The 24,429-nt window shown below is 44.1% G+C and overlaps 1 protein-coding gene across 2 annotated transcripts in view; it reads right to left on the bottom strand.

Annotated features, from left to right (window-relative positions):
• Positions 1-1,503: 1,503 nt before the first annotated feature.
• The window catches only part of DIPK1A (divergent protein kinase domain 1A), a 100,323-nt gene continuing 77,397 nt past the window's right edge, over positions 1,504-24,429 (bottom strand). For both annotated transcript variants that reach the window (XM_083157087.1, XM_083157088.1), the window contains exons 4-6: positions 18,887-18,994; positions 6,969-7,145; positions 1,504-2,912 (exon numbers count right to left, since the gene is read on the bottom strand). In XM_083157087.1, the coding sequence (XP_083013213.1) occupies positions 2,100-2,912; positions 6,969-7,145; positions 18,887-18,994 (1,098 nt within the window). In that variant the 3' untranslated portion in view covers positions 1,504-2,099. The remainder of the gene's footprint in view (positions 2,913-6,968; positions 7,146-18,886; positions 18,995-24,429) is intronic.

Here is a 24,429-nt window from a genome sequence, read left to right as displayed (position 1 = left end):
GGAATATAGCAGGTGAAAGTGGTTACACGTTGAAGTGGTTACAAAATCAGATTCCAATTGCTCACATTGGAGGCCATTCTCTGATAAAGAATGCACCAACCATGGGGCGTGGGGTAATCTAAAGTCTCACCCAAGCAGCATTGTAGTATGTAAAGAAACACAAATCGAGCACCCTAATCCTTGAGCATTTTCACACAGGGATTGACATCTAGTTGTACTTCGTGTAAAGTCACATATGCAGCGATAGATAAAAATGCAACACTACTTAGCCAGAACTAGCCAAATGATCCAAGTTGTGTCCATTTTGCATATAGGTATTTTGAAATGTGATGGGTAGACCTTTGAACATAAACTACTAAGTTTTTGAATGTAAGGTTTAATGGTTTTTCAAATGACGAGCCCATGACTGTTTGGCCAATGCATGATCTACATGAACATCCCTGGGATTCCTTAGCTTGTCCAGTTTTATTTCTTATTGTTCTCTTTGTGACGATCTCACAAAATGATGCCCATATTACTTTTACATAATTAACACTTAGCCATTTACACCTAACTTAATGAATTAGGGGGTGACTCCATTATCAGAGCACATAATCGTAAACAGCACATTGGAAAATGTGCTATGTTGGTGGTCACATGGTGTCTGGGAACTGGCCAGATCAGCACCAGGCGGTCACCAACACTAATTAGTTTGTTACTTTAGATTTCATCTCAACATGCACTAAGTGATTAAAACAATTTGATTTCTAGTAAATTCAGTCCAATTGAATCCAAATGTTGAGCTGACTTGATTGACAGGAATAAGAGAGAGATTAAGTGGGTGGAAAAAAAGTACCAACCAACTCCTAACTGCCATTTTACAGGCTGTATTTAAAAAATTACAGTTGGTTGACTGGTAATTTATCTCCATCTATTTTTATCTCCCTCCAACCCTTAGTACATAGACCCCTTAACCTTTGCATATACCACTTCATAGCTGTTAAGGCTCCCAACCACTAGTGCGATATGGCCACTTTTTATGTGATTCCAATGCATTGCTGCTACGGATCGCATAAAGAGTGACACATCGCATCTCATTCACCTGCGATTGCGATGTGAGGCGCATTTGTGTGCACCTCGCATTGCAGAGACTAGGGGCTAGGATCACATATGATACATTGTATGCAAAAGGACGAATACAATGTATCGTATGCGATCCTGTCCTTGGGAGCCGCCGGGTGAGTTGGTGGGGTACCGCATGCGTTACCTCGCCTACTTATTTGCAATAACCTTTAACAATGCACAACACTGCTGTTACAGTTTACATCCTACTTTTACTAATTAATAGCTTCAGAACGTTGTCATGGGCTTTCAGAATCTTGCCAAGTTGAGGTGTTGTTTTCGTTAAATTGCATGGTCACCACCTGATGTAATATGCAGAGTATATGTTAAATAATGTACATGTAAAATGAACCATAGTACAAAAATACGTAAGCATAATCTAACAACATATAAACCACTTAGTCGATTGCACATTTTAATGACATGTTAGCGTTTACTTATGTTCTGAACAATAGTGTGCAAATTCTTCCATGCTAACTTCATTTTAAATGGGTTTTTAAAATTCCATATAATAAAACAGCAGCTTTTACTCAACCACACTACAGCAGGAGTGGTCTTTTGGCTGGCGTTCTTAAAAAAGTTAATCTTCTATAAAAACGCCTATAGTTACACCATGAGAAGAAATTTAGGAGGCAAATTTCACAGCATTGTAACATCCTGAAAGTAGCGAATATGATGGAACCAGAAAAGCGATTGTTTAAATCCCAACAATTCTGGCTTCTTAAGTGCTACCAGTCACTGCAGAGCAACTAGATCCGATACGAGATGTCAATGACACATTGACCACATAAAATCTAACAACGGTTTGATTTTTAAATTGACAAACGAATGGCAATATAATAAAATACTGTTTTTGTTTGCTCATTTCACAATGATGGATACCATGACGATACAAAAAAAAAAAAGGTTATTAAAAGTGTTTTGTAAAAAAAAACAAAAAAACTTGTAGGCTACACATACAGCAGATGTTTTTGACAGAACGTGGAAACACATGGGCATTAGGAGTCGTTAGTATGAGATATCTTCTTCCATAAAAGGGCTTTTAGGTTGTTTAATATTAAGGAATGCTGCATCTCCATGTTCTTGGTAACAGCTTTCAGGGCAATGCAGGAGTAGATCTGTTTCTCCAATTCCTCTTGGATTTCCGAAGGGCTGCCCCGAAGCAGGTAGTCCTTTACCAGCAGGCATATTTTGGCTAGATTTGGATGGGTTATGTCGGCTGTGCATTTCTTTTTCCTTTGGTCGCACACAGTGCTGCAGTCATTACCATAAACACAGTCAGAGTCAGTCTCACAAGGTCGGTCTTTGATCAAATCCTTCAAGTTCATCTCTGGAACAATGTTTCTCATGTCCACCACTTTCAAGTCATATTTGTCATTATAACCAAAGTGTTTGGCACTTATATCACACATAAGAAAATTTCCATAAGGTCCATGAAAAATGTCTTCTACAAACTCTAGAAGACCTATAACTATCTTAGCCTTTCGAGGCCAGGATGGGGTAAACCACTGGTCCATGCGTTTTCGCAATCCTTGTGGAACAAATATTTCAAAGATCCATGGTAGGCTTATTCCATACAGTGAGGTGTAAGGTACGGGCTCAGTTATATATAGATCGCCACAGAACCCCAGCAATTTTGGAGTGTGCTCCTTGTCTTGTAAGATGACCATCAACAAAAACTCATTGAGCTGTAGAAGTGCCCACGCGGACTTGGCCTCTGGAAGGGACACGTGACCATCTTTATTACCATCTGCAGCGGCCAATATAAGGTTTACTAGGTCTCGAAGATTACCTTGGTCTCCCAATTTAGTCTAAAACAATAAAATAAAAAGTTTTCTTTTCAGTGATAAAACAACAACAACTGTATATTTATACATATATTTACACACACACACACACACACACACACACACACACACACACACATTAAAAAGTAATGAGAAAATAGCACTCTCTAGTGTAATAGGTAAGTGAAATCACCACAAATCAGTGCTTAATATGCGCACCATGTGAGAAAGAATATAGTGCTCATCAAAACATATATGGTGACCCTTTATGGACTTGGTTTTACCGGGATCTCCCCGGATGGTGTCAATTTGGACCTTTCAAATGAACAGTACAATGGTACTAAAACACAGCAGAAAAGAAGAATAAAGTAACCGGTGCACAGCACAATTAGTTGTACATTTTAATAGTCACATTGGTTTATAATCGGATATGTATCTACAACGATTTGTGTACTCTGCCCCTGTAACAGGGCTGTCTACATAAATGGTCCCTACCTTGTGCTTCCTGAGGGCTGTTACGTCCGGGGGGGGGGGGGGTGTTCACGCATATCAGGGATGGGGAAGGTGGGGTTGTCGGTCATGTGCCCTTTCAATACTGGGGCTCATGGTCAATTTCCCATTAAGCCAAATGGAAGAGACGGCCCTGGCCTTGAAGTGTTTATAATTATTAATTTCCAATTATTATTAGTATCTTCATCTAAAGATGTGTTCTCATACATCTTTGTAGCAGTCACACCAAACAACCCCCCCTTGGCGCAACAGGTCATGTAAGAATCTTCAAGGATCTTAGTAGCAAAGCATTGCACATAGGATACACAAGGAGACTGCACTGATTAATGTAATATATAAAACTTGTATATATATATATATATATATATATATATATATATAATGCTATATTAATGTAATATATAAAATTGTATATATATATATATATATATATAATGCTATGGCATTCTGAAGCTGTGTATGAAGTGTTACACTATAGCAGCCGCAGCTCTTTTCCAATACAAGTTCTGTTCCACTACATACACAGACTCAGTCACACACACTATACAGATGATACAATGATACAAAGATGCAGAGAAGTTGGATGCTCAGTCATGCCAGGCATCTTGTGCTGCATATTGTATTGAGGCAAGATGTATGAGGACATATCTATATGGGACCACAAGAGTTTCGCAGAGGCTAAGGGCCAGATGTATCAAGCTTCAAAAAGTAATCAAATATAGAGTGATAACCAGCAAACAAATCGGCTCCTAACTGCCATGTTACAGGCTGGGTTTGAAAAATGGTAGGAGCTGATTGGCTGGTTGTTTATTATTCTCCACTTTATCACTTTTTGAAGCTTGATACATCTGGTCCTAATAGAGTACAAAAACACATATTCAAACAAGAAAAAAGTGAATTACATAACAAGGAAAAGCAAAGACAAAAGACATGGTATATAAATATTGCTGCACCAGTGGTCAGGGCACTCAAATAAGCAGCAAGGTTGCAAGAAACATTGGTTATGTGCCATTGATGTGAGAGAAGATGATAGCATTAGCAGGAAAGCCAAAGCACATGTGGGGACCAGCTTGTGACAGTTTCATACCAAGCAGAAAAATCTGTTGTTCACCAATGAGGCTGAAACAATTGAAACAGTAAATTAACAGTATATTTTCTATAATAGTATATCAGTTATGCTAGAGATACTGTAGTGTGCATCAGGGAGATTTTTTTCCTTTCTTTTCTTGTGATAATTGTGTTATTGGTGTGTATATATGTTTATTGATTAAAATATAATTATTTCGACCCATAGTCTAGCAGTGTCAATCTTTGTGTTTTTTGGTTGACTTTGCTTTATGTAATTGAGTATCTACGTCAGGCTGCTGCTTGAATATAGTAACGGTAATTTGAAGCACCGCCAGGAATTCTGATATATAGCACATTGCCATTCTTTCCACTATTCCAGCAAAGACAGTCTAGGGGAAGTATAGGACTCTCTCACCTTTCCGTCTTCTTCATAATTTACCCTGATTCATTTGAAAACATATAGGGGTAAATTTACTGAGATGGGAAATTTTCCCTGATAAATGATCATTTTTTTATGTGTTGGGTTCTGCAAACACACATAATCCCACAACTCCATCCCATCTTCACTACAACTCCTATTTCAGTAAAATTACCCCATAGAATCTGTGAAAAGCTGTCGGATTATGTGTTTTCGCAAAACCGCTCTCATAAATAACGGTCACTTATCAAGATAATTTCTTGCATCGGGGGTAGCCCCAGCAAATTGGATATCACCCATGGATAGTTTATATACGGAGAAGTAGTGCAGTATCAGATAAAGTGAATTAGGAAACCTCCCACTTACACCATGGTCTCTGAATCATGGCTGCAGTCTGTAAATTAATCTCTATACATCAGACTCAGGATAGAGGAGAACAGAGCTAAAAGCCAGAAGCTCAGCTAGCTGAAAATCACAATATTGATGACATTGACTTCTGTCAGCCTGATTACTAAACAGTTCTAAAGACAGAACTCATCAATAATCATTCTGCAGTGCCAGCGGCTTACACTGCAGAATATGGCATGCACAGGATGCTTTACAAAAAAAACATCAAAACAAATAGTTTTGGTTAATGAGGCACAAGTGTTTTAAAGAGCCATTAACAATACAAATGTTCAAACTTTGGGTACTCTTTACCTAGAAGGGCGCCCATCGCGGGCATCGCATGTACTAAAAAATCGTAGGCGATGCGACCGACGCGATGCCCGCGATTTCCCATAGGGAACAATGTTAAATGTCCCAATTGACCCGATTTTCCTGTTCAATGTCCCAATTGACCCGATTTTCCATAGGAAACAATGTTAAATGGCCCACAGAGGCCAAATAGGCACCCTGAAGTGTGAAATGGCCCCCCCAATTGTTAACGCCACCCCACGATCAACATCAACCCGAAGCGTGGCAAGCGCAGCGAGCCCGCGAGGGGCGGCGGTACGCGTCCTACGACGTTTTCATACCCCCACTATCCACGTCGGCGTGGAGTTAAGAATAGAAAGTGTGGCGAGCGCAGCGAGCCACCGAGCCCCGCAAGGGGACGCGGACACCTTTACAGGTATACGCGTCCTCTCGCGGGCTTCACAGCTGTCCGCGTCCCCTCGCCACGCTTCGGGCTCGGTGGCTCGCTGCGCTCGCCACACTTTCTATTCTCAACTCCACGCCGACGTGGATAGTGGGGGTATGAAAAGGTCGTAATACGCGTTGATCGTGGGGTGGCGTTAACAATTGGGGGGGCCATTTCACACTTCAGGGTGCCTATTTGGCCTCTGTGGGCCCTTTAACATTGTTTCCTATGGAAAATCGGGTCAATTGGGACATTGAACAGGAAAATCGGGTCAATTGGGACATTTAACATTGTTCCCTATGGGAAATCGCGGGCATCGCGTCGGTCGCATCGCATGCGATGCGACCGACGCAATTTTTTTTACTAACGATGCCCACGATCAAAATCGTGGGCGCCCTTCTAGGTAAAGAGTACCAAACTTTGTAATAAATAATGAAATAAAGGCAGTATCTATTAATCACTCTTAGAAGTTACAATCTCTGCCTTCCCTCAAGTTAACTCACTTGTTATTGTATATAAAAGGCACCATGTCAGGTCTTAACATTGAACTTCCTTCCATTGAACTGTGCTGGTAACCCCCTTTAAAGAACCTATCAGGACACTCTGTGCTCGATACTTAAATATTAACTAATAAATATATGGACCCCGCACCTGTCGGGTCACCGCAGACATCCAGCGGCTCCCACTGTTCTCGCCCACTCTCTTCCTCTCCTTTCTGTCCTACTACACTTAGAGGCCTCCTCTACGCTATCCCGGTTCTCTTCTCTCCCATCACTGTGGCATGCGTTTGACAAGCACATGCCACAGCCACATTGGGGTCAACACACAAATGAAATCACCATAATTTGTACATTTTGTTTTGAAGAAAGGAAGTAAAACACAAATGGTTTTGTAACTTTGAAACCTTCAATATCCATAAGGGTGTATATAAACAAAAGGATACAATACGAGACGAAACACTTACTTTAAAAAGACTGTGCACCATTTCTTTGAACTTTTGGACAGTGGTACCTCTTGTTGGCTTGTCAAACAGTACAATTTCTTTCCTTGGCTCAAGTTCAGCTCCAAAATCGAGACGTAGAGTATCCTCCATTTGACACTTTATCACACCTTCCAAGTTTCCCCAGATCCCCAGGTACAGCTATAGAAAATATACAGTATCCATGAGGCACATAATTCTCTTGTATTAACTAACACTTCTAAATTACATGATTGGTGCAGATTTACAATTATACACTACATAACAGATGGATTCTGCTAGATTTACCACCACATGGACTATTATCAGGAATAGTAACCTATGCTGAATGCAAGGGGAACGGAGCAACACACCTTGCCTGAAGCGTATGGAATGGAGCAATTCCCTGAGGGTACAAGTTTACACTAATTGTGGTCAAAGGTGAAAAAACATACAAAATGACACCCAAAAAACCTGCAAAAAGCGTGTGTCACCATTATTCTTTATGCACTGTTTCATTTTGACCTTTTGACCCTGTTGACTATTTGTACCGGTAACTTTTCTACCATTACCTTTTGTACCTGTAGACCCTACGGCAGTGTTTTTCAACCACTGTGCCGTGGCACACTAGTGTGCCTTGAGCTGTTGTCAAGTGTGCCCCCAGATCTAGAGATGCCCAAACCAGTTTACAGCCACCACCAGTTCAAATGTTATTTACTTCTTTTCATTTAAAGGGCCAATGTATTTTATTTGTGTTACCTGTGGGGACCAGTGTGATTGTTTTTTATATGGGGGCAATACGTTTGGTTTTTTGCTGTGGAGGCCAATGTGTTTTGCCCTGTGGGGATCACATTTTGTGCCTTGGCAATTTTAAAATCTTATTTAGTGTGCCGCAAGGTAAAAAGGTTGAAAATCACTGCCCTACGGGGTCGGACCTATTACCTGCTTATCTAAAACCTGTAGATCAAATATATAAGAAAAAAAGGAAAGAACACTGCGATAACATAGTAAAGCACAATTACTTAAATCATAAAAAATATGATAAAAACAATTATATATAAAAAAACAATTAATAATCAGACAACCCTCCAGGTGAGGTATTCTGTGGATATTTGAACAACAATAATCCCTGAGGAAGCTGCTGATTCATATAGGCGGAGAAACGCATTGGTTCATTGTCCTTTCTTGGTATCAGTTATTCTAGATAGCCAGGAGATTACACCTTCATTGGGCGGACCCTGATATGGCCAGTCTGGAGTGCTAGCCAGGATAAGCCGGGAGCCAGGAGCCCAGGGAGCCTCTCCAACTAACAGGTGGCCACCTGTATCTATTGAAGAGTGCCTATTGCGGCTGTGACTACAATCTTCACATAAAGTGGTAATTATAACTGTGACACCTATTTGCCGGTATTTGCTTAAAGCCACAACCTTTATAGCCTAAATCGGCTAAGCTAACAACTAAAAACAAGCCTTCTTGCTTATTTTCAAGCTTGCTATATGAAGTGCTTCATACTTACCACGTAATTAATTGATACACCAGTCCAATACGTTTGGGACGTTTCTACAAAAAATAATGCTGCAACTGCTCTAACCCTAATAAGCTGAACAAACAAACTAACAACGGCTTTTTTCCTGCTTATGAGCTTTTGCATGAACAGCAACTCACTAACCATCTGTTAATTTAAATTTTGGGATTATTGATGTTCAAATATCCACAGAATACCTCACCTGGAGGGTTGTTTGGTTATTGATTTTTTTTATATAAAATCGTTTTTATCATATGTATTAGGGCTGAGTGAAAAAGTTGAAATTGAGATATTCAAAATCAGCTAGCATGGAAAAGTTGTGACTTGACCTGAATAAGAAATGTGCAAAAGCATTTGCTCTAAGTCAATATCTTCTGTTCCGGCAAGCAGGGGCTGGCTGGCAACTTTTAGCCTGGGGGGCAAGTACAGAGCACCGGCCCATTAGTAAATGACGAAATAAAATATAATATATTTAATTTTTTTTAATATATATATATAGTGATTGAAGTAGATATTTTTAAGTGGTGGTATGGCAAAGTGATGGTTCAGCGTGCACGCTGCAGGGAAAGATGTGTGGCCGCTCAAAAGGGGGCATGTCCTTGAGTGTAGTGTACCCCACCATATACCTCTTACGCAAATTATGCAACACAATAGTAGACCCCCTTATACTGTACTTGTCCCTTACACTTTATACCATATGGAATAAGCCAAATTTCACAGAGATTGAGTAAAAATTCACATTATGTAATGTTACACAGAATAAGCCAAAATTTGCATAATGCCACACACAATAAACCATAATTCACAAAGGAGTCAAAATTTACGTTATGCCACCTGAATTGAGCCAAAATTCACAATATGTCACACGGAATGGTCCAAAATTCACATTCTGCCGCATAGTAGGAGCCAAAATTCACATTATGTCACATGGAAGTGGGCCACAATGCAGGGATATTGTCGGCGGGGATTCAGGGACAGTGACGGCAGAGAGAGACAGATCAATAGGGAGGGATAGAGAGATGTAGGGTGGGATAGAGAGACACAGGCACTAGGGAGGGATAGAGAGAGACATAGGGCACTATGGAGGGTAGAAAGATGCAGGGCGCTAGAGAGGCGTAGGGCGCTAGAGAGGGCAGAAAGATGCATGTTGCAGTGGAAGCTGGGGAAAGGAGGAATTGGTACTGTATTAGGAGGAGTGCTGCGTATTAGAGGAGAGCCAGGATGGAATAGGTGGGAGCTGGGGACAGCAGGAGTAGGTTGGCACTGGACAAGGACATAAGGAAGCTGGGTACTGCCCCACTCATTAAAGAGAGTAAGGGGACTGCTTGTCCCAGGGCAGGTGTGCTGTGATTCTGACACATCCCTAGGAAAAGTAGATGGGGAGGAACATATAATAGAGAGGGGGCGGAGCCATGTGTGCACCTGGTTCTTGCAGGGGCTGGGGTGGCTGTCATAGGCAGTGGTGCAAGTAAGATTTTTTTCTTGGTGGTACTGATAGCCTCCACCAAAAATGGGCGTGGCCATGTGCCATGAGGGGGCGTGGTCACACAAAGCTAGAGGAGTGACTAAATGACAATAGTAGCATGGCATCAGGAGACAAGGAATGAGAAACAGCAGGGAATGCCTGGGGGTGGGTTGGCTCTTGCTTGGGGGAGAGCCAGGCAGCTTGTGCTTACAATTGTGGAGCCTGCTCTTCATGCTGTCAGCACCGCTGATGCCTGTCAGTGTGACAGGCTAAATCAGCAGTAGCCGATAGCTGCATCCATCACCAATCATAACGCTGGGTGGGCGGGCTGCGGATGCATTATATTTAGACTTAAAATAAAAATAGAATTGACAGTGGGTCAGGGGGTAAGTGGTACTGCGTACCTGCAACATATTTCTTACAGGTACTCCGTACCACGCCGTACCCCCTTACTTGCAGCACTGGTCATAGGTGCGGCCATAGATGCAGCCAGAGCTCAGCCCAGCCCAGCCCAGAGCTCAGCCCAGACCAGCACAGAGCCCAGCCCAGAGCTCAGCACAGCCCCAGCCCAGCGAGCCCAGAGCTCAGCACAGCCCAGAGAGCCCAGACCAGCACAGGGCCCAGCCCAGAGCTCAGCACAGCCCCAGCCCAGCGCTCAGCACAGCCCCAGCCAAGAGCTCAGCACAGCCCCAGGGAGCCCAGAGCTCAGCACAGCCCAGACCAGCACATGGCCCAGCCCAGAGCTCAGCACAGCCCCAGCCCAGCACTCAGCACAGCCCCAGCCCAGAGCTCAGTCCAGACCCCAGCCCAGAGCTCAGTCCAGACCCCAGCCCGACTCACGCTGCCGCTGCCCGCTGCTGCTTCATCTAGTCCCAGGCTCCGGCAGAGAGAACTATGGCTCCGGTTTGTCAGCCAATCAGAGCTCATGTCCCGGCAGCCAATCACCGCGGCTGCTGGAACACAACAGTTCTGATTGGCTGGCGGCCGGTGCCGCACTTCAAAGGGCCGCTGGCTTGGGAGACCTGTAGCACTGCGCTGCGCAATGCGCTGTCTATAGAACTTAAGTGAGCGCAAGAGGGAGGAGGCGGCCGGGAGGAGGCTGAGCCGCATTCAGCAGCCGGGCTGCTGCTGAATGGCACATTACACGGGGAGCCTGGGGATGGTATTTCGGCCTCACTATCATCGGCCTCCCGGGAAACTTCCCGGTAGTTATAATGGCCAATCCGCCCCTGTGTATGATTATGTCTGAATCAGGCCCATTGTGTAATGTGTAGGCAGTTTAAGATTTAAAATTTTTCATTAAAAAAAAAAAAATCAAAAAACAGTAGCTTACTGTGGCTTACTTACTGCATGGGGTACAGCTGCATATACCACTTGCCTCTAAAAGATCCCTCTTTCCAGGGCTGCAGCAGCTGTATAAATCCTGTGGCTACTGAGGGAGGGAAGGAAGGTGTGAGCCGCACAATCAGAAAGGCTGCTAGCTTGTCCGCACCCAGCAGTGCAGTCACCTCAGCTAGCAAGTGACCATTTTGTCAGCGTCTCCCCCAGATCAGCCCGATAAGCCCCGCCCTCTCCACGGAGCTCCGTGAAGCCCCGCCCCCTTCACGGAGCCCAGCTAAGCCCCGCCCCCTCACAGAGCCCTCCGCCTCCTAAGCATCTGCACAGTGCACACAGCAGTGAGATGAGCAGCGGCCGCATCCTCCTGACACTGACAGCCAGGGAGGCAGGCAGAAGATCCTTCCCGGCTGTCAGGTATGCGCAGCACAAGCGGCCCTAGTGCCGCATATATGTACTAGCCCGGGGGGCATATGGCACCCTGCCCCCCGGCCCAGCCCGCCCCTGCCGGCAAGACACCTAAAGTTTCGCTTTTTAGATGAAAATAACAAAAGTATGAAGAAGCTCCGATCTAGTTAAAATTATTTCAGGACGTCTTTTAGTGGTTCATTAATATACTTTAGCACTGTAAGAAAGAGTACGAGCTTGTCCTAGTGCAAAGTTACTGACTTTGGCGGGAGAAACAAATCCCTGATAACTGACCCATTTTCATGGTCACAATTGTGAATATTGTAGGCCAGATGCACTAAGCTTCAAAAGTGATAAAATGGAGAGTGATAAACAGCCGGCCAATCAGCTGCTGCATGACATTTTTCAAACACAGTCTGTGACATGACAGGTAGGAGCTGATTGGCTGGCTGTTTATCAGTCTCCATTTTATCACTTTTGAAGCTTAGTGCATCTGGCCCTATGTATTTTCACCTGAAAGCGTTTTTTTTTTTGTTTAGAAGAGGATGCTCTATAATTGAAGTGACCAAGAAAAAAAACTTGGTCCAAAAAAATCAGAGAAAATCCCTTAATATATATATATAGTGATTGAAGTAGATATTTTTAAGTGGTGGTATGGCAAAGTGATGGTTCAGCGTGCACGCTGCAGGGAAAGATGTGTGGCCGCTCAAAAGGGGGCATGTCCTTGAGTGTAGTGTACCCCACCATATACCTCTTACGCAAATTATGCAACACAATAGTAGACCCCCTTATACTGTACTTGTCCCTTACACTTTATACCATATGGAATAAGCCAAATTTCACAGAGATTGAGTAAAAATTCACATTATGTAATGTTACACAGAATAAGCCAAAATTTGCATAATGCCACACACAATAAACCATAATTCACAAAGAAGGAGTCAAAATTTACGTTATGCCACCTGAATTGAGCCAAAATTCACAATATGTCACACGGAATGGTCCAAAATTCACATTCTGCCGCATAGTAGGAGCCAAAATTCACATTATGTCACATGGAAGTGGGCCACAATGCAGGGATATTGTCGGCGGGGATTCAGGGACAGTGACGGCAGAGAGAGACGCAGAGACAGTGACGGCAGGGAGAGACAGATCAATAGGGAGGGATAGAGAGATGTAGGGTGGGATAGAGAGACACAGGCACTAGGGAGGGATAGAGAGAGACATAGGGCACTATGGAGGGTAGAAAGATGCAGGGCGCTAGAGAGGCGTAGGGCGCTAGAGAGGGCAGAAAGATGCATGTTGCAGTGGAAGCTGGGGAAAGGAGGAATTGGTACTGTATTAGGAGGAGTGCTGCGTATTAGAGGAGAGCCAGGACGGAATAGGTGGGAGCTGGGGACAGCAGGAGTAGGTTGGCACTGGACAAGGACATAAGGAAGCTGGGTACTGCCCCACTCATTAAAGAGAGTAAGGGGACTGCTTGTCCCAGGGCAGGTGTGCTGTGATTCTGACACATCCCTAGGAAAAGTAGATGGGGAGGAACATATAATAGAGAGGGGGCGGAGCCATGTGTGCACCTGGTTCTTGCAGGGGCTGGGGTGGCTGTCATAGGCAGTGGTGCAAGTAAGATTTTTTTCTTGGTGGTACTGATAGCCTCCACCAAAAATGGGCGTGACCATGTGCCATGAGGGGGCGTGGTCACACAAAGCTAGAGGAGTGACTAAATGACAATAGTAGCATGGCATCAGGAGACAAGGAATGAGAAACAGCAGGGAATGCCTGGGGGTGGGTTGGCTCTTGCTTGGGGGAGAGCCAGGCAGCTTGTGCTTACAATTGTGGAGCCTGCTCTTCATGCTGTCAGCACCGCTGATGCCTGTCAGTGTGACAGGCTAAATCAGCAGTAGCCGATAGCTGCATCCATCACCAATCATAACGCTGGGTGGGCGGGCTGCGGATGCATTATATTTAGACTTAAAATAAAAATAGAATTGACAGTGGGTCAGGGGGTAAGTGGTACTGCGTACCTGCAACATATTTCTTACAGGTACTCCGTACCACGCCGTACCCCCTTACTTGCAGCACTGGTCATAGGTGCGGCCATAGATGCAGCCAGAGCTCAGCCCAGCCCAGCCCAGAGCTCAGCCCAGACCAGCACAGAGCCCAGCCCAGAGCTCAGCACAGCCCCAGCCCAGCGAGCCCAGAGCTCAGCACAGCCCAGAGAGCCCAGACCAGCACAGGGCCCAGCCCAGAGCTCAGCACAGCCCCAGCCCAGCGCTCAGCACAGCCCCAGCCAAGAGCTCAGCACAGCCCCAGGGAGCCCAGAGCTCAGCACAGCCCAGACCAGCACATGGCCCAGCCCAGAGCTCAGCACAGCCCCAGCCCAGCACTCAGCACAGCCCCAGCCCAGAGCTCAGTCCAGACCCCAGCCCAGAGCTCAGTCCAGACCCCAGCCCAGAGCTCAGTCCAGACCCCAGCCCGACTCACGCTGCCGCTGCCCGCTGCTGCTTCATCTAGTCCCAGGCTCCGGCAGAGAGAACTATGGCTCCGGTTTGTCAGCCAATCAGAGCTCATGTCCCGGCAGCCAATCACCGCGGCTGCTGGAACACAACAGTTCTGATTGGCTGGCGGCCGGTGCCGCACTTCAAAGGGCCGCTGGCTTGGGAGACCTGTAGCACTGCGCTGCGCAATGCGCTGTCTATAGAACTTAAGTGAGCGCAAGAGGGAGGAGGCGGCCGGGAGGAGGCTGAGCCGCATTCAGCAGCCGGGCTGCTGCTGAATGGCACATTACACGGGGAGCCTGGGGATGGTATTTCGGCCTCACTATCATCGGCCTCCCGGGAAACTTCCCGGTAGTTATAATGGCCAATCCGCCCCTGTGTATGATTATGTCTGAATCAGGCCCATTGTGTAATGTGTAGGCAGTTTAAGATTTAAAATTTTTCATTAAAAAAAAAAAAATCAAAAAACAGTAGCTTACTGTGGCTTACTTACTGCATGGGGTACAGCTGCATATACCACTTGCCTCTAAAAGATCCCTCTTTCCAGGGCTGCAGCAGCTGTATAAATCCTGTGGCTACTGAGGGAGGGAAGGAAGGTGTGAGCCGCACAATCAGAAAGGCTGCTAGCTTGTCCGCACCCAGCAGTGCAGTCACCTCAGCTAGCAAGTGACCATTTTGTCAGCGTCTCCCCCAGATCAGCCCGATAAGCCCCGCCCTCTCCACGGAGCTCCATGAAGCCCCGCCCCCTTCACGGAGCCCAGCTAAGCCCCGCCCCCTCACAGAGCCCTCCGCCTCCTAAGCATCTGCACAGTGCACACAGCAGTGAGATGAGCAGCGGCCGCATCCTCCTGACACTGACAGCCAGGGAGGCAGGCAGAAGATCCTTCCCGGCTGTCAGGTATGCGCAGCACAAGCGGCCCTAGTGCCGCATATATGTACTAGCCCGGGGGGCATATGGCACCCTGCCCCCCGGCCCAGCCCGCCCCTGCCGGCAAGACACCTAAAGTTTCGCTTTTTAGATGAAAATAACAAAAGTATGAAGAAGCTCCGATCTAGTTAAAATTATTTCAGGACGTCTTTTAGTGGTTCATTAATATACTTTAGCACTGTAAGAAAGAGTACGAGCTTGTCCTAGTGCAAAGTTACTGACTTTGGCGGGAGAAACAAATCCCTGATAACTGACCCATTTTCATGGTCACAATTGTGAATATTGTAGGCCAGATGCACTAAGCTTCAAAAGTGATAAAATGGAGAGTGATAAACAGCCGGCCAATCAGCTGCTGCATGACATTTTTCAAACACAGTCTGTGACATGACAGGTAGGAGCTGATTGGCTGGCTGTTTATCAGTCTCCATTTTATCACTTTTGAAGCTTAGTGCATCTGGCCCTATGTATTTTCACCTGAAAGCGTTTTTTTTTTTTGTTTAGAAGAGGATGCTCTATAATTGAAGTGACCAAGAAAAAAAACTTGGTCCAAAAAAATCAGAGAAAATCCCTTAATAGAATAGTGCATCTCTGTGTCTTCTAATGTTCAACTCTTTACTGAATGCTACAGTAAGTTCAGTAAACAATGCATTACACTCTGTTATTTAGGTACAGCATTTTACACACTTCTGTTTATGGTCTTTAATTGTGGCAGTTTATTTTAAACATGAATCGGTCTGAAAAATAGGTTTTGCATCCCCTATGCTGGGAGTAGGGTGGCCAATCTCGATATTGGGATTGGCGGTATTCCCGGATTTGACCCTAAAAGCACCGGAATTTGAATCCCAGGATTAGAGTCTCTAATTCCGGGATTGCCCCAATGCCAGGCAGCGCTGAGAGACCATCTCTGCTTCTGATCCTGGCGCACTGCTGTGCACAGCGTGACCTGCCGCTCCATGTCACACAACCAACCGGCACCCAACCTCCTCGACAATGCCGCCGCCCCAGGCCTCCCAGACTCCGCGTCCAGGTACTGTGACAATGGTTTGGGGGGGGGGGGACAGAGTGGGATTAAAGTTTGTCATTATATTGACAAAATTAATCCCGGGATTAGGCATTTTTCAATCCCCAATTTTCAGGATTACAAAAATGCCCCAGGATTGGCATCCCTAGCATGTGTCAAAAGAGCAAGGTGGCCAATTTGACACTGGGGAAAGATAGTCATTGGAATGCAAGAGTATTAAAGGCCTACTTAGAAGCTGGAGCTGCCAATGAGAAACAATAAGAGGACACTATTCAACCAGGGATGGTTTGTTGACAGTTCATCATGTCAACATATCCATGAAGACCTACTGAATGTCAACATGGTCACTGTCAACAAGTCATACCACATATGCTATGCAAACATTATGCTATGCATACATTTCATACAGCAACTGTCAAGCCAGAATTCTAAAATCATATAAATTGTGTGTATTGAAAATAATAACAAAGTCTACTGGATATGCTATTGAGAGTTATTCATTTTATGAGTGGTGTCCAGCAGTACATACAGTATATGCCAATCACAAGTGGTTTGAACTCAAAACACAACATAAAAAAACAAGAAGAAGACGACAATAGTGTATGTGCAACATCTTTGAAACCAGTTATTTCTTAATCTGTTCTTGAATTTGTTCTTGATTTTAATTTTCTAAACATTAGATTTGTTTGTTTATTACAGCATAATGAACTTTAATGTATTTATTGGCTAATATTTTGGCTAATCTTTTGCATAATTATATTATCTAATGCAGCCCAATCATGCTACCAGCATAGGGGATAAAAAACAGTTTTTCAGACCAATTCACGTTTAAAATAAACTGCCACAATCAAAGACAATAAACAGAAGTGTGTAAAATACTGTACCGAAATAACAGAGTGTAATCCATTGTTTACTGAACTTACTGTAGAATTCAGTAAAGAGTTGGACAGTAGAAGACACAGAGGTGCACTATTCTATTAAGGGCAAACAAAAGGGATTTACTGTACCCTGATTTTTTGCCCCAAGTTTTTTTTCTTGGTCACTTGAATTATAGGGCATCCTCTCCTAAAAAAATAAAAAAAAGCACTTTCAGGTGAAAATTGATAAAATAGAGAGTGATAAACAGTCAGCCAATCAGCTCCTACCTGTAATGTCACTGTGTTTGAAAAATGTCATGCAGGAGCTGATTGGCTGGCTGTTTATCACTCTCCATTTTATCACTTTTGAAGCTTAGTGCATCTGGCCCTCAATATTCACAATTGTGACCATGAAAACGGGTCAGTTATCGGGGATTTTTTTCTCTCGACAAATCAGTAACTTTGCACTAGGATAAGCGCACACACTTTTTTTTTTTTTTTTACTATGCTAAAGTATAGTAATGAACCACTCTAAGACGTCCTGACATAATTTTTAACTAGATTGGAGCTTCTTCATACGTTTTGTTATTTTTATCTAAAAAGCGAAACTTTAGGTGTCTTGCTGGAACAGAAGATATAACGCTTTTGCACGTTTCTTATTCAGGTCACGTCACAACTTTTCCACACTAGCCGATTTTGAATATCTCAATTTCAACTTTTTCCCTCCGCCATCATATATGTATATTGTATTATTGTGTATGATCGTGTTTAGGAGATTAACTATAAAATAAACATTGTATGTTTAATGATTGTATCCACTTGATTTAAATTATTTGGCCTGACAGCGCTATCTAAAGGGATTTCTTATTCAGGCCGCAAGGTCCATTTAAGAATAATTCATGCTGAATTGGACCATAGTGCACAACTGTATGATAACGGCAAATGACAGTGTGTTTTCTATGCTCATAGGAGAAAAACGGATTTCCTACAAAAATTCAGGTTTTGCCACACCGGCAGCAATAGACAAATTAGTTGTATTTTAACAATAAAGAGAAATTCTATAGTTTATTTTATTATACTACTAGTCTTAAGGCCTATCCGACGGATGGTGAAAATATGCTTATGGAATTTTTGTTCCACCTACCCTTGCCAACCACAGCAGGGTAGGAGCTGCTGCAGCAGCCAGAGAAAGTCTCCAGCTATCCACCTACCCTTGTCAGCCACAGCAGGGCAAGGTGGATATCAACAGTGTTCGATTCACAGACCACTTTGCCGATAAGTCGCTTATTAATTTCAGTTTGTCAAAAGTTTTGTAACCTGAATTCCTTTTCATTCAATGGACCCTTATAGGCCTTTAAGGGTCCACTTAAGGGAGTCTGTTTATTGTGTTGTCTTCAGAAAGTCGTAGGCTTTCCAACGACATATGAAATTGCATGAAAACAACAGAAAGAGCATGGATCTATATGACAGCACCCCTTAAGGGCTCTTCCGATTAAACCCATTTTCAAAGTTAAATTGTCCCTTAAGATGATAAGGTAGTGTGCAAAGTTTGAAGACGATAAGTTATCGTGGAACATCCATACACACACAAAGATCATTCAATAAAAAGCCTATAAAAACTGCCTCCTTCCATTTCTAAATATAAACAGGGCATGCTAAATTCCCAGGTGAAGGTCATGTGATACCACCTACAAGTTAGCTCTGCAAGTAGTGAGAACTTACTGCTAAGTACATTTCAGGGATGGGCACACCAGATGCTGCTGAATGACTGCACTGATCATCATGGGAGATCATTCAGCAGAAGCAGATGGAGGGCAGAAGCCAGCCTTTCCCTGAGACGCACCATTTGCAAACCTTCCCCTATTAACACACACAAAAACAAGCTACCTGACTGTTTGGTTTTGTTGACAGACATTTTCCAAAATATAGGGTTTCCTTCGAGCACAGGCCGTCACATGCTGATCCGTCAATAATCCCCTTCCGATATTTATCGCACTGGAAAGAAAAGTCAGAATTAGGAATTGTACAGTAATAAAACCATCACACCTTATTTCCATCACCAAAACAGGACGGTCACAAATTAAGCAGATCCTCCTATACTGTTCAGTAGATACAGGAATGGAGGGAATACCGGGGAAATGTACTTCCTCTGAATGATATAAAAAGTTACAAATATTCTTGGGTTGTTTGATAATTCTCTGGTAACCATATGTAAAAAAATTGACAATGAAACTACTTAGCTATCGCTAGAATATATACTCTTGAATAATAGCAACAAAAACAACATAGCACTTCTCTCCTAATAGGACTCAAAGCGCTTTACATTTGCATTTACGGCAGAATTTTGTAGAGTAGAGGCCTCTCATACTGTGTGATTTCAATATGGATTCACCTATATAACACAAGACTATCTTTGGGTTTACAACTGTATAAAATGCATACTTATTATGTATTACCAGTTATTTAATAGCGCACACATATTCCGCAGCGCTGTACAGAGAATAGTTGAACAATCACATCAGTCCCTGCCCCAGTGGAGCTTACAATCTATATTCCCTACCATATGTACACGAATACGCAGATATCCTAGGGTTATTTTTGTTGGAAGATAATTACCTACCAGTATATTTTTTGGATTGTTGGAAAAAACGGAGTAACTGGAGGAAACCCACGCAAGTACGGGGAGAATATACGAACTCCACACAGTTAGGGCCATGGTGGGAATTGAACCCATGACCTCCTACCACTGAAGAGGAGTGGTATATTTTTTAGACATTTGTAATGTTGAAGTTGAGCCTGTTGACATTCATTATATGGACACTGATGAAATGTTGACAATATTAGAATGCTGCCAAAATGTCCCGGGTAGTCTAGCAGAGACTTACCTTGTACAGCTGGTCCAATGAGGTCTTCTGGGACCGGTGTTTAGTTGATGAGAACTTCCAGTGGACCCCTTCCCAAATGCAGCCTACCCCTAGCCGCCTCCTACCATAGCCTAACACTAACGCTCCCATCCCACAGCCTGACCATAACCCTCCCCTCCCACAGCATACCCCTAAAAGTGCATACACATGGTGTGATTTTGGCTATGTTATTTCTTCTGAACATCCTGGAGCTCAGAACCACCAATGTTGTCTATATTTCTGTGCAATTTTTGACTAAGGTCAATTTTGATTATACTAGAACACTATACTGTACACAATACAGTCAAAAGTGACCTGCCTGCACAGTCCATTTTCAGTCCCATACTGTCACCTAGCAGTGACTGTCCCCCCATCCTGGTAATCCCCCCTTCTCTGCATCGCTGGAGGCACAGCACACATCTCAGATCCGCTAGAGCAGGATGAAGGCGGTACCTGGCTCAGCAAGCCCCTTTCGGAGCTGACGTGGCCGCTCTACTCCCTTGAGCAACATGGTGCCAAGCAGGAGGAGAATCAGGTGAGCATAGTGCGCAGTGGGAGTGGCTAAAGGAGAGACAGCCAATGGTCCCTGCAATACAGTCCGCTTACATGGTATACATTTAATAATGCTGTATACGATAACTGCTGCTAGTGATCCTTCATGTGCTATGATAATGCTGTATACAAGGTATAATACACCATACAATTCAACCCATATTGGATTTCTATTTATGATACTACTGCAATACACTGGCACGAAGGCTAGATATACACTAGGCTGATGGCTCTGCAGCTCCATCTGAGGACTGGTAAGTGCATGCACGCTTACTGATTGTCCGTAACATGGGCTGGGCCTGACATCCAGCCACATGTGGCTGACTTTAGTCTAGAAACCACAAATCCAAGCCTACATTACGTTACCTTTAAGGATCAGGAATGAGATGCCTCTGGTGTTACCTAGCAACACTGCACGTCTCGGTCTGCTCATTCAGTCTACAATGTCACATGGGAATGGGTTATAGGATCGACACATATTATGTCGACATACATTGGGTTGATCACAGAAGGTCGACATGGTTTAGTGGAGAATGGGGGTGTACTCGAGATGGGATACTCAGAGTAGGAATAGGCGCCCTGTGGGGTGTGTTGCTAAGCTGCTCCTGCTGGAGGGATGTCAACCCTCCTGTGGGTGCGAAACAGGGAAAAAAAGGTGGAGCGCTAGGTGGATCAATTGGATATCACAATTTTTAATATTTTACGGCGTGCGTTCCAGCTGGCTCTCACTACAGCTATATACAGTGTCTTCCGCCCTATGTAAGGTAATTAACTCTGCATTATATTGGTATTAGGTCTGCCTCCTATATTACTATTATTACTATCATTTATTGTATTTAAACCAGATTTTTTTATACGTTCTTTGGATCAATTGGATAATTAATTACATGTGCATGTACACTTCCTGTCTAAGGGTATTTAAACCAAGCCCACTGACCAAGTGCCATACCTTTGATAAAGTCGTGACATCACGACGAAACAGGTTAGGCAGCACTTGCTATTTTTAATTGGACAAGGAAGAACCTCTGCCTCCGCTGGCCTCCCCCCCCCGACCCTGGCTTTTCCCTTTCATTGTCACCATTCCGGATTGCCCTCCTAAATTCCACCTCAATTGGGGAACCTTCCACCAGTACATCGTGGACTCCATCACTCGCAACATCGTGAGGACCCTTCAACAGAAGGAATCAGACCATCCTCCAGCGAGCAATCCATTACAGTTCCCCCCTGAAATCAGCGCATCATAGCGAGGACCCCACAATTGGGAATCAGATCATCCTCCAGCGTTCATTCACAACATCCAGGACGGCAATTTGTTTACCCTCATCCTCCAGGGCTATATCCAGCAAATAAAAACCCCAAAACTACCAAGGATACACGGCAGCTACGCAGAGACATAAGTATTATCTTCCTTGTCCATTCCTTTTATTGTTATTGTCATTGACATATATGCTACTGTTTATTTTCATTAGATGTTTTTAAAATATTTTTAAAATATTAAAAATTGTGATATCCAATTGAGCCACCTAGCGCTCCACCTTTTTTCCCCCGACATGGTTTAGGTCAACACATTCTCATTACAGCAAATGTATTACAAATGATGTTTTATAATTCCTATAACCTGCAATCTACCAGAATGACCCCACCTATTGTCCCACCTATTACAGTAATTTAAGAACTGGGATAGCTGCCACACACCTCGTGTAACCAGTAATTTTCTGCAGTGTTTTCACATTCTCTGAATAACTTGGTGCCACAGGGTGTTTAAGAACCTTTGCCCTTTTATACACTGCAGAACAGGCGGTTTGTCAGGGATGTACTCATGTTATACAGAAACAATCTTACACCGGGTGCTGCACACTCTCAGAGCATATTGCATGCTTTAGGGTTAGTCTGTTACAGCCCATTAATCAGACACACACGTGTTACACCGGTTCTGTCAGTGGCTGCATGTCAGCTTGCTTTATATGACACAGGACCTGCGTAATTCATATGTGTCCATGGTTAAAGGAAGATTATAGCAACCCCATTTGGAAACAGTATTTTTTAATTTAAAAATAGGGGGTTATTACCCCTCTAAAATTTATTTCAAGGTTGACCATAGAGTAATCAGATATTTTTTTGAGGAGTAAGAGGGGAGTTTGAGTGGTGCAATTGCCCATAGCGTAGAAGCTTGGGAACGGTACCGTTAATGGCCTACGGCCAGATTACCAATGGGGCTGATGGAGCTGCATTTCCAGGCCTCCACATAACAATAGGCCCAACACCATGATGGTCACCAGACACCAGCTGGCCATAAATGAGAAGTATTACAATTCCATGATTATTTTACACATTTATGTGAAGTTTTATATAGTAAGGGAGACACTGCGGCTTATAGTTTATGGGTCCAACAGGCCTACATAGCATTGGCCTCATCTCTCCTACTTCTCATAATAGGCCCATGAACATTTCCAGCTCCAGGCCCATGAACATTTCCAGCTTCAGGCCCATTAGGCCAGTGGTCAGGGAACTCGGTCCTCATTACCCCACACAGTGCATGTTTTGCTGGTAACCCAGCAGGTGCACAGGTGTACTAATTACTCACAGACACATTTTATAAGGTCGCAGGTGGAGTTAATAATTTTACTTGTGATTCTGTGAGGAGACCTGCAAAACATGCACTGCGTGGGGTAATGAGGACTGAGTTCCCTGACCACTGCATTAGGCCCTCAATTCTGCCCTGCTCACTTCACATTTTATTACATTTCCACTGCGAATGGTGCTGTTATTCACCGGTGGCCGCCACATCAAGGGCGAGATGCACTAAGTTTTAAAAAGTGATAAAATTGAGCGTTATAAACCACCAACCAATCAGCTCCTACCTGTCATTTTGAAACAAAGCCCTTGACATGACAGACAGGAGCTGATTGGCGGGTCGTTTATCACTCTCCATTAGATCCCTTATGTAATCTTAGTACATCTGGCTCCAAGTGTACAGACGGCAGTGTACTGCAGACCACCCACACACATAACACAATGCACTAATATATATCTGCACATATAACGGCCATCAGCTATGCTGCAGGGCTGGTGCAATATGCCTGTGAATGACATCCTTTTGCTGCTCCAACAAAAGAGCTGCGAGTGACGCTGACGTTTTTGCACATCCCTCACATTTTCCTTAAAGCTTGTATTTCATACCCGGGGCCGCAGAGAGGGGGGGGGGGGTACTAATTAGCCGGTCCAGGCTTGCTGGAGGGGCTCAGCGGGGGCCTTGGTCCGACCCCCCCACCATACCTTCCCTCACTGACAGCTTGAGAGCTTATGCTGATCCTGCTGTCAGCACAGCACATGCAGTAGGTGAGTGCTGCTGCTGAGGTGGGGGTGGGGGACGCCTTTAGAGTGTTTTTTCAAACACCTTAAACATTTTGGGGGTGGCCACATCTCCCATGATTAGGCCACGCCCCCAATATGTTACCGGGGCCCGGCATACCTCTCGGCTGCCCTGTTCATACCCTACCATCCACTAGGGAGTGGAGGGAGAATATAATGTGCCTGAAGCATAGCGAGCCATGCGAGGGGACATGGTGCATGAATATGATGTCCATGTCCAAATTCGGGACAAAAACATCGACATTTTGACTGTTGACCTTCCCATTGTCAACCTAATGCTTGTGTCAACCTTCCAATCCTGTCAGCCTAAGTCGACCTATGACATACATTAAGTTGACCTTTAGTGGTAATGTATGTAGATCTTCATAGTGTTGACCCTATGACCCTTATGAATTGTTATCCTGTCACTTGGTCAGTTAAGCTTGAGGGCTACCCATGAATCCCTTGTCGAGAACTGTTGCATAGCAACTTGTATCCTACTCCCTGCTGAAGGTTTCCTGTATCATGTGGAAATACATTTCAGCCGGAAATGGGCGCTGTCTGTCTGTGACCAATCATGCATTGCTTACAGCTTTATCTTATTTATCTTATCATAAACTGAAC

Source organism: Crinia signifera, chromosome 8 (assembly GCF_055691185.1).
Source record: "Crinia signifera chromosome 8, ASM5569118v1, whole genome shotgun sequence".
Classification (NCBI taxonomy): Eukaryota; Metazoa; Chordata; class Amphibia; order Anura; family Myobatrachidae; genus Crinia; species Crinia signifera.
Note: the sequence above shows the minus strand (reverse complement) of the source record. Positions and strands in the feature narration are given on the sequence as shown.